Raw genomic sequence first — 16,079 nt, forward strand, 5'->3', positions numbered from 1 at the left:
AGTGGTTCCTGAACGGTTAAAATCATCACCATGTTTTTTTGACGATGTTGATTTTAACAGATAATAAATTTATTTACTACTTTATCGAGACCGTGTAAAATTCATAAGGAAACAAGGGCATTACAGCGGAACAGTGTAGGTATTGTGCGTATCGAATCAATTTGAATCTATGCCTTACCTCTATTTGGCTTTTTGCGGTAAGTGATTAGATCAGCGGTAATCCGTGGTCGAGACCGTGATGTCCGTGAGTTACGTGATAGCATTGATAGTATCTGCAGTTCAAACGTCTATCTGTCTATCTGTCAGTCTAGTCGACGTCGATCTGGGGAGCTTTGTTTTGAAAACTGACTACACAAAACACAATGGTCTTCATCAGCAGTTCCATTTCACCAAAAAGCACTGTTTATGCAAATGCTTGATTATCCAAATCACTAGAAATAACGAAGTTCTGAGGTAACAAACATTAAACATGAACTGAACTGACAACCTCGTTTCGAAATTTTGAAGCCGGTTAAAAATGTAATGATTAAAAAACTTCTTTTTATCACCGGCGACTAAATAATGTGTAAATTGTGTAACAAAATTTCACGCAATTATCGTCGTCACTTGTGGATTCTGCGGTAATAAAAAAACCGTTGCTTTCTGAATGGCCATTTTCCCCACTCAATGTTTTTTGTGAACATTTTTCTTTTCTTAATGACGAACAGCATATTTTGATGTTAAAAACATGTCAGTTACGTCGTTTGGTGTAAAAAGGACGGGTCTGCAGTGTTTTATCTTTTACGCTCAAGATTCCTTGGACATAGCGACACACTCTTTATTCCTTTTTGCGGTACTGGCCCTGTTATAAGGCGGTATTTATACCACGAGGAACTACATAACTTAAGTTTTTACTTTACTTAAATAGCTATCGATACGTATTTAAGGGAGCATTTATATCGTACTAGTTGACTACCATTCATTCAGGTGCTGTAAGCACTTTCTTGGGCACTTTTTGACCGAGGACCTGATAGAAGTAGCATCCTATTCCCATTGAATGCTACCTCCATCAGCGTTTATCGCACCAAGGTTAGGTTGTCCAGACGTTATAAAAATTAACATTTAATGTTATAGTCCGGTACGGCGGTAGTCTAGAAAATAACGAGATGTTACTGAACTATTAGTGGAGTAATTGCATAATCATGTATTAGATAGCTATTAAGCTTATTTTATCACTAGAGGTTATGCAGTATCGCATGGAATTTTACAATGTATTCATGTTTTATTTTTTTAAATGGAATATAAAGCTAAGTTAAGCGATAGACCCGTTTGTAAATGTGATTTAATAAAGCTAAGTTAGGTTTTTAATTTAATCATCATTATCTTCCTCTCTTTGTCCCGGCTTTTTGCCGCGTCTTACCTATGCCCTAGGGTTCGCTTGGCAAGTAATCCCAAGAATTGGCATAAGCACTTGTTTTTACGAAAGCAACTGCCATCTGACCATCCAAACCCGAGGGGAAACTAGGCCTTACCTATTGGGATTAGTCCAATCACGATGTTTTCTTTCACCGAAAAGCGACTGGTAAATATCAAATGATAATACCAATAAATAAAATAAATAAAATATTTTTTTGACTGAATGACGTAACCTACGTAATAATATGAGAGTAGAGAGTACGACTTGTTTACGTGATATCAATCCGCTGCATTTGACACCAGTAAAAACCGGCTAAGAGCATGTCGGGAAACGCTCGATGAAGGGTTTTGTAGGCGCTGTTATCAAAACTACATAAATTCTCATTATTTAAACTCCAAAATCACAGGTTGAACCACTTGGTTTAGTTAATTATTTAGACTAATCTTGTGTAGTGCGTATGCCTCAAAAACTACACAAGCATAATATATGTAAACGAGTTTCGTAACTCAAAAAAATATTTTTTTTCTAAAAGAAATAAAAGCATGTTAAATTACCATCTGTCTTTAATAAACAAAACAGCCTACAGCATATGCTTTTGATAAAAAAAACATCGAATCGAAAATTTAACATATTGACCTCCGTCCACCTCACCTTAAGATCTAGGCCAAAAGTCTAAGAAAAATGGATACCTAGTGCAGGCATATTCATTGATATCATTTTTAAAAATAGAGCTAAAACTGAATAAAAAGTTAGCTCGTCTTTCATCCACACGCACGAATAAGTTTGTAGAATAAGTATATGCTCATGAGACAGTTTCCCGTAACGGTGCATAACATCACCGTTTTGAGGTAATGATAACATCTGTGTAATTTATAATGTCATGTTTTTGTCTCGAAGCTGGCAACACCGGCAATTTTATTATTATACTATAACCAGTATAATAATAAAATGGGCATGGGCATAACAAAATAAGTAATGTAATGTGATTTCCGTGGGTTATTTTATTAAACTTTTTATTGGCATTTGTAATGTCAGCTTCTCGCGAAACTTAATTTTCATTTTAACTTCTTGCCTTATGTAAATTGTGGTATGTGGCAAAAGGTACATTTTTTACACCACGTCGGTGGTAAACAAGGTCACAGCCTGCCTGATGGTAGATTCACTAACTAGCCATCGAAGTACTTAAAGGTTTGGAATTTGGAATTTACAATCCAACAGGACAGTTACTTGTAGAAGACAAGAATGTAATAAATGTAACCGTACAATACAATACAATACAAATCCTCTTTATTGCACAACCTCAGGAAAAATGTACATGTACCCGTACCTACTTCTACTTACCTTATTATACCATAATTTTCCCGATTCACAAGCATGTTTGTTTCAGGGATAGGTACGAGTATAGCTGTCTATTTTCTCGATCAATATTAGGTTAAAGGTACGTGATAATTTTACAGCAATTTAATGCTTTAAACTGCTCAATGCGTGAGCATTTATTTTTAAATATTGGAGAGATAAGTTTATTATCCGCGATGAAATTCAAAGGTGTATTGTATGTGAAGTTCCCAAATTGCATTGGGCAGTAATTAAAAAAATCCTTTACATTTGCAATCAATTTATAAACTTACTTACTATACTAATATTAGTTAATTTCAGAAAATAATTATATCTGATTTTAGGTTAGATTACTGCCCAATGCAATGAGGGCTATCGTTTTTTTGCTCACCAGTTGGCGCCTCTGTTGATGGTGGCCCAAAAGACTAAAGAACAGCTGTCAGTCATTGAAGTGACAAGTGACATTTGACATTTCGAACTATGGAAAAGACCACCATCTACACTAGCGCCCCTAGCGGCGAATTCATACGCGTTAGCCCTCATTTGGGGACTTTACATACACCTGATACACCTTTAAATTTCTTCGCGAATTATAAACTATCGCACGTCATCCAATATTTCAAAAATAAATGCTCACGCAAGAGCACTTTAGAACAACAAATTACTGTAAAATTAACACGTACCTTTAACCTTTGGTAATAAGTTATATATAATCAGGGCCGTCGCGGCATTACTTTAATGACTGGATGGAAACCGAATCGCGTTAGAAAATTGGTCATTACCTCAGCGTGTTGAATTAAAAGCCAATGAACTCCGTCCGGCTCGATATTATTTAGTTGCAGTTGGGTTAACTAGCTAGATCTGTTATTTTATGTTCTATACTTAAATGTTTTGTTCTGTAGGTATGGTTCTACCATTAGATATTCGATAAACATTCAGAATAGATTGTCGAATATATACAAGTAAACGGGGCCTCAAAAGGTTATGATTATGATTATTTTTGTTTTGAAATTGATTTAACGGTTAACCCAAGATTACCTAACTGTAATAAATCGTTTTCAAGCTAGCTCTTTGTAAAAATCCATATATGTCATTAAAAAAAGTACTAGCCACGAGTAGCAAATATCGATCCCTAAGGCCTACACTGTCTTTGCTCAAAATTAAATTTGAATCTGTAAAAGTAGTTTATCTTTGAGACAAGAAAGAAAACACAGAGTTTACTTTCGCATGAGCAAAGATGGCCTTATTCATGAACTAGTAATATCCAATTATCCACATAACTTCAAAGGACAGCTCCGATTTCTAATAAGCGCGCAGAAAAAATTACCTACGCAAACGCAATAATTTCAGTCACGTAGTCACAGCAACTCTTAACTGACCTTAGATGGACCTTATATCCTGGCAATAAGTCTTAACAATTGACAGTTAAATGTGGACGGTGCTACGTCGACCTGTGGTTAGCCCTCGACTTGTTCCCACATCACATGATATTTTTTTGAGTCTAATTGGTCTCTACACGTTTTTGCGTTGATTTACTGTAATCGATTTTTTTGTATGATTGTATACTTTACATTTGCGTATGGGTTATTATCCTGCAGTATACCTATTATTGAGAGAAACTATTTTTTTATTATTTGAACTGGTTTGGTTTACAATTTTATTTTTGCTAAGAGTTTTGTTTTTATCAAAGCTGACCGACCCATAGTAAGAACCGATACCGAAACATAGTAAGAAGACTCGATGTATACCTCGATAAATTTACTTGCCCTATTACTTTTAGTTTTTATAATCAAAACCGATATATATTTTACTATCGCAAGAATTAGGTCGAAGTACGCGAACATTAATTTCACTACCTACCTTTGAAGGCCATCCGTAACCTACTATCCCTAATACGTTTATCTGCAACTCACCTAATCGATCGTATTGGGTCACAGATCATACCGCCATATTAAACACTTGCATTGTCATTCTCCTAATCTAGAGCACAAAGGAATATAAACTCTAGTGTGTCTTTAATAACGTTCACATTTCACACAACTTCAAAACAGATATGGGGCTCAGTGGTCAGTATTAAATGCTTTCACATTCATGACTTAGTTTTATTTCTATGGCGTGTTTATGAGTCTTTATAGCGTTTTATCAATTTTCACGGAGAACGCTCTTTTTACCGGTACCTACACTACTGACCTACACGAGCTTGCTTTTGAATATAATCTTAACGGTAGATCATGATTTTAATTTACTCTATAAAATAGTATCTGCCTTTGTTAATTAGTTCGAGCAGAAAATCAGGCAGAGAGTATATTTAGCATTAATTTAGCGGTCCTCTACCTGAAAGATAGCGTATGATTCCATTCTATGTGATGCCAGACAGCCTATTTATTTTTATATTATTTTATTCAAGACAACAAATAAATAATAATAAATAAATAAATTCATTTATTAAGGACCAACTTGGATCAATTTGTGTTAGTGACAGTTTTATCTTAAGGCTAATGTTAGTATATACATAATTATTTACTGACTAGCTAACTATATAAAATTCTAGTTTCTAAAATAAATAAGTAAGCAGATTTTCTCAAAAACCACTTTAAAGAAAATCTGCCCACCTACCCATTCCTGCGCACATGAATCATGCAGCAGTTATTTATATACAGGCTATCAACCCTGTCCGCAATCATGGTCAGGATGCTGTTGGAGCTGGCCCGTACTCTGCGCACCAGGGATGTGGCTCGTTTGCGCATCGTGGTGTAGAAGCAGTCTACCCGCGCTTCCGCGAACATCCCTGACGCGCTACAGAATCTGGGTCAACAAATCAGAACAAATGGTCCAATGAGTGTTAGTTGATCCTAGCCTACGTTAGTACTTAATAATAAACTAACTCTATATAAGTAAGTATTCTGTTTTTTCTAACTTTAACGCAAAGATAGGAAATATAGCTGTTATACATATTTAAGGCTGCTTTCCACTGAAGCGGAGATTAGAGGAATCAGCCAATAGCGTTGGTCATAATCCAACGGAGCGGAGAAGAGATGATAACAAGTAATGCTATATACCTAGGTTGACTAGCGACCCTCCCCGGCTTCGCACGGGTGCAATGCTGATGTACTATACATAACCTTCCTCTTGAATCACTCTATCTACTAAAAAAAACGCATCAAAATCCGTTGCGTAGTTTTAAAGATCTAAGCATACATAGGAACAGACAGACAGCAGGAAGCGACTTTGTTTTATACTAATATGTAGTGATGATTCCTCTCGTCTCCGCCTCAGTGAAAAGACAGCATTAAACTGATAAATACGAGTAGAGCAATGGTGTAAACTTTACCTGTCTTCACTTTCATTTTTGTCTTTTGCTTAATCATAATCAGCCATCAATTATTTTGCGACAAGCGACATCTTTTTATCTATACTGCTCCAAACAAAATGGGCATATTCGTCTTTAGCAATTCTCATAATTTAAGCTCTTTTTGTACTACGCATGTAAAGAAGTTCTCTTCTCGAAGTGCGTCTACAAAGTTCTTAACCAACGCACATATCATTTCAGAGTTTACCGGAAATCTCACTATCCCGTAGTTTAATTACATAAACAGTTATATGTTGCGTATTCATTAACAGTAATTAGCTGTCGTGCGGGAACGTCGGAAGCATTGTTTGTAGTTAAGACATGGTCGTATTTGAGTTATAATACTTATAATTGGATGCCAAATGTCTGAAAGCAGATGATCTTTGCAGATGTAAATCATGCTGAAGAAATATTTAGTCCTGAGGACAGATTAACATCATATGACCATGTATCTTACTTCTGGTCGCAGCTCAAGTGGCTCCCTGTTCGCTGACGTCGTAACTCACGTTTCGTCACTTCTGTATTCCATTCTTTTTAACCCCGCAACTCCCGGCTATCTCAAGAACCGTTTCAGCTATCTGGGCCTATCTCCGTTCTGTTAGGTCCTCCCAGAATTTACTTCTTTCTGTTTCGTCATCCTCGTCTCAATTCTATATTCTTCAAAGCTGTTGTCTATGGAATTCTCTGCCTGTAAACTTACGGTGCGCTCAATCTCCTAATTCCTTCAAGATATTTCCTATAAATTTTACCCTTCAACCAAAGAGGCATTCGGGCGTCGCAAATGGTTCCCGTAACCTGTCGCTATTTCATCCATCCTGTGCTAATCCGGTTTTTCACGTCACATTCATATAAATACATACATACATATAAATCGATTACACATAAAAAACGTGACAATGCCAGCTATAAGGAAAACGAAGCAGATAGAGTTAGACCAAGAAAAGTCTGCAACGATTTTGATAGCACACGCAGTACAAGTGTATTTTAAACGTCAAACTTCTACGAAATTATGACGTATGAATAACACTTGCACTGCATATGCTATCAAAATCGTTGCAGACTTTTCTTGGTCTAACTCTATCTATTATTGGTTTATCATGTCACGGTCCATTTAAATGGCCACCAAGAGGAACTTTTGAAACGTGCTGTTGCGGTTGGCATTTTAAGATAAATCATTTCTTCCAGCTTCAACTTGATTAGAATGAATGCTTTTTTCTTCTTCAGAACTTCAGATACTGAATTCAAGTTGTGACTCTTATCAAACTATCATATACCGAATCCGTCACGGTCATCTGCACTGGCATAATTTAAAACAAAGCTGTTTTAATTTCTACTAAACGTCTAATCGAAGTGGGGTATCTGCCGGCCACTTAACGGTTCGTTAAAGCCTTACAAAGGCACCATTTCCTCTGCTCTCGTGTCTATGGACACGAGAGCAGAGGAAATGGTGCCTTTGTTTCTATGGCCTAGCTGTGTTTTTATTTGTCTATGATTACTTCGGCTTACATAAAATTGAACAATAAATGCCTTTCATCTCAAGGGGTAGGTAATTAAGTATAATGAGTACGATTTTATTTTGCAAATATGATACACCTAGCACTCATTCTAGTGTATTCTCATCGGTCCCCACTTATGTGGGTTTGGGATAAATTATTCCCACTTTTAATCGACGGGGACCAGTGGAAATACTTTCATTACTATCTTTGATCGCCGGGAGTAGATGTGATGTGAACACCACAAATATGATGATTTGTAAGTAATGGTACCGTATGTGAGCACCATTAGACGACTTATATACTTCGACTACGCTAAGTTTACACTGACTTGGCACTGGCAGCAGGGACCCGTCCACCCCTTCCCAGAAAAAAGCCTTAAAATGGCTTAGTCGTTTTTCGAATAGCCCCAACGATTGACTTTCCCTTTGAATTGCTTACCCGTTTATTTGACTTAGCTAGGAAGGGGTTTCCCTTCCTAATTCAATAAATTATGACATCTGTGCTGTTAACGCGCTAGACACCCAGTCTTTCACTTTAAACATAAATTAACCAATAGGTACTTGATTCTTTTTTTTACGAAGAGAAAGTTGAAAATGGAATAAGCGATATAATTTATAATCGATACCCCTTCAAGAGGTTATCGCTTACGGAACGGGTATCGAACGGGTATCTTGCAGCTTACCCGTATTATGAAGCGCTTAAAAAGCCAAATGAAAGGGTTTTAGTTAGCAACAGCTTTGGTAAGCAAAGCCTTACGAAATACCCCTTCCAAAACCCTCGCTGAGGATACCCGACGGGTCCCTATTAACAAATGCATAGTGTTCAAGCTAATTCTGCATGACATTTACAATGTCTGGTAATGCCATAATGAGCGTCAAATTTCTATTTGACGTTAATATGACGACACTCTTTTGTTTTGTTCAAGTTGTTGCAAAGTTAGCTCTGCCGGACTCAACATATCCTATAGGAACGCCATAAATTAGGTACTTAATGTAGCACACATAATAGTTATTTACGATACAAGTGCGGAAAAGAGGAAATTCGAAACGAGTGGCGATAAATTAAAACACGACCGCAGGGAGTGTTTTAAATCAACACGAGTTGCGAATTACCTATTCGCACGTGTATCGTACAACGTTTTACAGTACATATGGCCCTTTAAACTTTCGACATATGCACGAAAACTGCTCTTTTACGCACTAGCACGTTTTAAGCACATATGGTGCTAAACATATATACTGTAAAAGTTGTTACAGGCATGTCTATACAAATGGCGCCGTTGGCACAGAATAAGTAATAGTATTATCATCCGTTGGCAACAATGCATTTGAGAAGCGAAAGCAATTTGCGTTCATTTTTACCTTTATACCACCATTAAATCTAGTCTAGGTCTCAAATTACCCTAATATCCGTTTCGTACCGCGTTAACCGCAAAATCACTCTAAATGACTCTGCAATGGCGGCTTAGTTGGTTATTCTTTTTTCCGTTTTGTAGTTCTTTGACTTTACTAAGTTTCCTATGCATTTTTGAACGACGCGACGACGGCATAATTTTAACTAAAGATAATGATTTTAACTTAGTTCTGTAGAAAATAGAATTGTATTGTATATTATAAATAAATAAATAGTTATTTGTTTTAAGAAGTTAATCTTGACCGTTGCGAGGGTTTAACAAATTTTGCCACCGAGTGAAACACAAAAATTTTCACCACACGCACACCAACACAAGGAGAATACTAACTGTAAAATTTCAAACAAAATCAAAGCAAATCGATTCAAAATTAATGTTATTAAATATTTATCATTCACAATGATCATTTAAAAGTCAATGATACCAACAAACATAAGAAAAGGACTCAAAATTTGCATTTGATTACTTTGCCTCACATGTGAATAAAATGCAACTTTCCTATCAGTTTTTTAACAATCAAGAGAGCCTTTACCAGCTGGTGTGGTAAAAACATAATTATTGAACTTACTGTTTACTGTAATTATTTCCTCTTCCGATCATTTGGTCAAGACATTATCCCCACCCACGAAGGTACACGCCATGTCCCATGGAAATGGGACAGTTGGATGCCACCGTGACCAGTTGGCCTTAGTACTTATTACGGAGTCAGCCGCGAATGCTGACGATACTGGTTTTATCCCAGGCGTTCGTTACAATAGGACCACACATGTAGATGGCATTTATGTAAATAAATAAATGTTTGAGAAACGTAGATTATAGAGACATACTTAATACATAGAAAACACCCATGACTCAATAACAAATATCTGTGTTCATCACACAAATAAATAGGCCAGACCGTTCTTCATATGTACTTTCGTTTAGATAAAATAGTAATTAAAGTTTGAGAATGGTCTCTGTACCATAACCAGGCTTTTAATTTATTTTTAACACTATACATACATCCCTGCCGCATAGAAGGTTGCCTGCCTCGTCGAGAAGTCTAGCTAATAAAATATTATGCTAATACCAATTTTAAACTAACTTTATCTTGTCCATAGACCTCGCAATGTGGCGCGCCGTGCAGGTCGTGCACGTTCTTCTCGCGCTGACGGTGACGTGCGCGCGCGCACAGAATCGCGTCGTGGACGTCAGCACAAATTGCGACCGCGGCTCGTTCACCGTGTCGCTGGAAATGGCGCAGCCGTTCAAAGGGTTACTTTTTAGCAAGGACTTCTCGAGGGAATGTAGGGTGCAAGGTGAGCATTGTTGACCGTAGGACGACTTGCGACCGCGGCTCGTTCACCGTGTCGCTGGAAATGGCGCAGCCGTTCAAAGGGTTACTTTTTAGCAAGGACTTCTCGAGGGAATGTAGGGTGCAAGGTGAGCATTGTTGACCGTAGGACGACTTGCGACCGCGGCTCGTTCACCGTGTCGCTGGAAATGGCGCAGCCGTTCAAAGGCTTAGTACCGTTTAGCAAGAAATTCTCAAGAGAGTGTAGTGTGCAATGTGCAGCTAAATTTAAGGAGCAATTGAGACCGTTCCTCGTTCAAAAGCTCGTTGTTCATGTTAGTCAGTTAGTCCAGTGCCTGATGTCGGACGGAGTTCAGTAAAACATAATAAAAAGTCGCGATCGAAGAGGTGTGATCAAAAACAATATTTCTAGAAGTTGATAGGCAATCCTATGGTATGAAATCTAGAAGAGCGTTATCTACGATTAGCTTTCTTCGACCGTCTCCATTAATAGCATAGCAACAACAGTCCTGTAAAAACTACACAATTGACTAATTTGGGGTGTCAAAATAAAATGAAACTGGATAATATTTTTTTTTTGTAAAAAATTAATTTCCCATTTTCAGGCAACCATAAAACGAAGGTGTCTCTGCATCTACCGACGAACGCATGCGGCGTGAGGAGCTCCACCCTGAACACGACCAGCGACGACCAGCTATACTATACTGTGGAGCTGGTCGTGCAGATGGACCGCATGTTACAGCAGTCCACAGACCAGGAGCTCGTAGTCAGGTTAGTTAAAAGCATGCTATAACAATCCAATGATCAGTTAAGAACACCCTGAATAAGCGATAACTAGTCACGTGCGAATGGACCGCATGTAACAGTTTTTTGTTATAATTTACAGGTGTAAACTCCAACCGCGTGCGGTTCGTATCAACAGTTCAGCTCTCGAGGGAGTCATCAACTCTAAACTACAAGAAATGATCGGGCAGGAAGCTAAAAAGACGAGGTAAATATAAACAAATATAAATAAACAGCTTACTTATGTCAATAAACTATTATTTTTAGTCTCTCTCGTAGCAGCTAACCAACCGTTTCGAGAAATGCTTCTCTCTGACTGATGTTCTCTGTAATTCTAGTGTTCCTCTTAGTAAATGTCTGCGTCAGCGAAAGTTTCTATCTTCAGATTTTTCCATATTCCCACCTGTTCTTCTAGTTTATTTATGGTTGTTTCCTACAATGTTAACTCAGGTTTATAAGGAGCTAAAAAAGGATATAAATATTAGACCACAGTGCTGGCTCATTCCTCGGCAAACGAATAATTATCGAGCACAGCAGTTAGATCTCGGGTGGATCTGGAAAACCATAATGTGTGCAATAAATAATAACTATAATAACTCAAATTCAATCTCGTATATTAGAACCGGCCGCAACCGCCAAGGCTGGGTGAATCCCGCTGAGATGGAGCAGCGTGAATGGCTGCTGGAATCAGCTCGGGCGTGGATGGAGCTGGTCCCAGCTTCGCCCAGCAGCGAGCCCGCCACAGTCGAGGTGGGGCAGCCAACGAAGCTGCTGATTCAGTGCACGCTGCCTGGTAAGATAGTGAACAGCCGAGCTGCTGAAGTCAGCTGGATGGAGCTGGTCCCAGCTTCGCCAACTAGTGAACCCGCCATGGTCATATTTCATATCATATTCATATGATCATAGATCATATGACTGGATGGAGCTGGTCCCAGCTTCGCCAACTAGTAAACCCGCCACGGTCGAGGTGGGGCAGCCGACGAAGGTGCTGATCTAGTGCGCGCTGCCTGGTAAAATAGTGAACAGCCAAGCCGCTGGAGTCAGCTGCATCGAGCTAGTCCCACTTTGAAAAGGGGGGTGGAATTGAGAGATTTAATGAATTGCCTGATAATTGATGTCAAGCAATTAAGCTTATGCTGAAATTGAATGATTGCTGTTACACTTTATCCAAGCGCTAAACTTACTCTAGCTGTTGTTACTGATTCCACGCAGACGAAGTCGCGGGCAAAAATCTAGTTATTTATAAATATGCACCAACCATTAATATTCTCTTTATATTATTTTCCAGTTGGAGTTGGTCTCCGCATAACCAACTGCGTAGCTCACGACGGCCTCGGGGAAGCCTCGCAGAAACTTCTCGACGAGGCTGGCTGCCCCATCGACGAGTCCATCTTCTCGACCCCCTTCATCCATCGCCACAAGAAAGGGACGGAGATAGACTTCGCAGATCTCGAACCGGTAAGAAATCTAACACGGACTTGTTCATAAACGCGCGATGGTACTGAACAAGAAAATGTCTTATTTAACTTGGCGTGATTCAGTTGTCAGCGCTCCGAACCGAAAGTCCTGGTTCGAAAAACCGAGGTTGCGGATTCAAAAACCGAAGGTCGCTTCCCCGGTTCATATCCATGAGACTCTTGAAACTTGTGTACTAAATATAATTTGTACCTTTTCGGTGAAAGAAAACATCGTGAGGAAACCAGAGTCCCAATAAGGCCTAGTTTTAATTAGATAACTACTCCAGGCTCTACAAATGAGCCAACAAAGTCTCTCAAAACGCTAGGAAGATAATAATAATTGTCTATGTATGTTTTTTACTTACTTACATTTTGCGTTATTACAGGTGGACCCGCAGCGAAACCTGGACGAAAACTTCAACCTCAAACAAGCCAAAACCGACCCAGAGCTGATGTTTAAAAACATAATGACGTACCAAAACGCCATCACCACATTCGCCGCCTTCAAGTTCCCTGATCGAGCGAAACTACATCTAACATGCGGCATAGAATTATGTAAAGGAAAATGTCCACTGGTGGACTGTAAAGCTTTGCAAAGGCCTCAACAGACGAGGGAGGGGTTACTGAGAAAGGCGAGATTAGACAAAGACGCTAAAGGGGTGGTCATTGATAGATTGGAGGTGTATAACAGTATTGAGGTGCTGGCGCCTAATATCGAGTTGGAGGATGAGGCTTCTATAAGAGGTGAGTAAAAATGTTTTAGGACTCAACGTAATATACAGTCATATAAAAAAAATGTTCAGTAAGTAAAAGCATAGTATTAAAAAAAAAATTCAGACAGTTACAGTCCATAGTTGTTATAGTTGGTCAAACCAATTTGTCAGTCAGTAACAACCAAGAAAATTATACTCATCCCTTTCTTTTGGGTGCTAGTACTAGTGTAAGACAAAGATAGTATGATTCTCTCTGTCTATGTTTGACAGTCCTTTGACAAACTATAGTATAAAAGGTTTCTTGGTGGTTTTCATAACTAGTGTTTCAAGTAAGGATAGTAGGTAGGTTAGGTTAGGTTAGTGTTTCTAGTAAGGATAAGTTAGTGTTTCTAGTAAGGAAACTAGTGTTTCTAGTAAGGATAGGTAGGTTAGTAAGGATCAGAGAAGTATGGTACCGCCTTTAAATTAGCGTTTAAAATTTACATGCTTATCTCCACACATATATCTTTTACTTCCGCATTATAAGTCACGAATCATCCTATGTTGGCATCATTTATTGTAAAAGATGTATTTGAAAGATGTGCTCCGTATATATATATAATGCGTTAATCCAGTTGCCAAAAATTAACGTTCGACAATCAAATGACCACAAAATATAATGACACAGTACAGCGCCATCTATTTTAGCAGCCAAAACTAGGGAGCACGATTGTTTCTTAGACTACACACCAGCTTTAAATGAATTTTTGATCAGGTATTATCTCAAATCGCGGAATAAAATAATTATATGAAATTGTGAATTAATTTCAGGCTCACGAAGAATCGAAAGCGAAGAGGACGAGCTCATCCGAGGCTTCTCACCGGGCGACAAGACCATCTGCCTCTCGCCCGGCAAAATGGCTCTTGCCTTCTGCGTCTTAGGGGTCATATTCCTGTGCGCGATCGCCGTAGCTTTCGTCTCGCTAATCAAAGCGAGAAGGCGTCTAGGCAGGGAGCCGCTGCATACATCCCTCTCTTTCTACACGGGTAGTAAGAGCATGTTCTCGTCTAGTGAGAGCTCCAGTTCTGGATTGAGTGGCAGCAAGTTATTGCTCACTGATAGCCCGTATTTAGATCATCATTCGTCTTCAAGCAATAATTGGCCATATTCTAGAGCGTTTTGAGGTTTCTTTATGGGGCTTTAATTTATCCAGTTGACAATAGAATGTGAAGGCAAAATTTAAATTAGGTAAGTACATAACGAAAGATTGTGTAACGTGTGAAAATGATTTGGACTTTGGTATAACCATAACCAGTAAAAGATAAAGATTGTTTATTATTCAAGTAGGCAAATTACAATGCGCTTAATATGAACGTCAAAAAAAGCTACGCTGGCTCTAACCCTACACCTTTTTAAATCCTCCCTCAATGAGGGCTATCGTTTTTTTGCTCACCAGTTGGCGCCTCTGTTGATGGTGGTCCAAAAGACTATAGAACAGCTGTCAGTCATTGAAGTGACAAGTGACATTTGACATTTCGAACTATGGAAAAGACCACCATCTACACTAGCGCCCCTAGCGGCGAATTCATACGCGTTAGCCCTCATTGGAGGAGGGTATCCCAATATGGGACCGGATATGGGAAAATAAAGACTGTCAATAGGGACATTTACAACATTAATAAACGGGAGTGAGATGCGTAAATGCATTTACCCCTGCGTCAAAAAAATAACCTAGTAAAAGATAAGTCAGATCTCGAATAGGTATCTTCTTATGCCTTGAAAGATGTCCTATCTGTAAATTTTAGTTTTCCAAAGACTTATTTCTCACTTGTCACGATCCTATTTTGAAAAAAATAATGGTTAGCTGAAATAAAGTTGTAGAAGACAATACATACATATAATTTATAAACGACAACGATGAATGTACTTTTCTTTATTTAGTGCTCATTGACTTATATATTACAACGCAAAGACAAGCCTTACGAACACTACAAAATGGGCCAATTCGTTGGTAGGTTGGTACGCAAATGGCGATTGTGCACATTTTCGTTGGTATGCATATTCGCTCGGCATTATATGTATGAAAAGGCCCTATCCTTACTTTTGAAATCTGTGTTGGTGCTATCGTAACTATATTTTATAAGAAAAAAACTAAAGCCAATACAATGTCGACAAATTTCAAACTCGAACTGTAAGACTTTCTCCTATTACCTCCAATGGTTTTTAATATTATTTTGGTACTTCCTATTTTTATATATTATTAGTGAGTAAGCTATGAACATGTAATTTGAGGAGGTGCTTTTGAAAACGACTTGTTGTAAGCCTTGAAACAATGTCTTGACATTTCAAGCATACATTTTGTAGGTTTTTATTACGGTTGGTTGTGGGATTTAGTTTAATATAAAAGTCATTAGCACTTCCTCGAGGTTAAATCGAAATACATAATAGATTAAGCAATAATTAGTACCTACCTACATATAATTATAACTACAATAGTTGTCTAGACAAGTAAATTGGTACTTATTTATTTTATTTGTGATATATTCTTATTAAAGACGATGGATGATTTTTTCATATTTTAAACGAGTTTCTATTAAATAAATAAACGGAACAATGCAAAGATCGACTTTTATTTCTTTTACAAGGTTCTACCTGTAACATAACAAGATCAATCATCATCATCAAGATCGTTCTTGTTACCTATTTATTATCTTCAGTTGTCATTTGTTTGTTAAGATGGTGAAAGAAATAGTGCAATGTTGAAATTTTAAGACTATAATTATGTTTTTTGATGTGATAACGTCTTATAAATCAATTGATGAACACCGGTAGCATACACGAAAAGTGTCACGTTGTGGACAGATC

The 16,079-nt window shown here is 38.1% G+C and overlaps 1 protein-coding gene across 2 annotated transcripts in view; it reads left to right on the plus strand.

Annotated features, from left to right (window-relative positions):
* LOC134747576 (uncharacterized) overlaps nucleotides 1–15,784 on the plus strand; it is a 49,049-nt gene extending 33,265 nt beyond the window's left edge. The window contains exons 2-8 of one of the 2 annotated variants that reach the window (XM_063682165.1): nucleotides 10,088–10,285; nucleotides 10,887–11,052; nucleotides 11,168–11,272; nucleotides 11,685–11,857; nucleotides 12,353–12,522; nucleotides 12,908–13,265; nucleotides 14,045–15,784. In XM_063682165.1, coding sequence (XP_063538235.1) covers nucleotides 10,096–10,285; nucleotides 10,887–11,052; nucleotides 11,168–11,272; nucleotides 11,685–11,857; nucleotides 12,353–12,522; nucleotides 12,908–13,265; nucleotides 14,045–14,397 — 1,515 coding nt within the window. In that variant the 5' untranslated portion in view covers nucleotides 10,088–10,095 and the 3' untranslated portion in view covers nucleotides 14,398–15,784. The other variant, XM_063682164.1, reaches the window with a different exon arrangement.
* Nucleotides 15,785–16,079: the final 295 nt, after the last annotated feature.

The sequence above is a fragment of the Cydia strobilella genome, chromosome 15 (genome assembly GCF_947568885.1).
Source record: "Cydia strobilella chromosome 15, ilCydStro3.1, whole genome shotgun sequence".
NCBI lineage: Eukaryota > Metazoa > Arthropoda > Insecta > Lepidoptera > Tortricidae > Cydia > Cydia strobilella.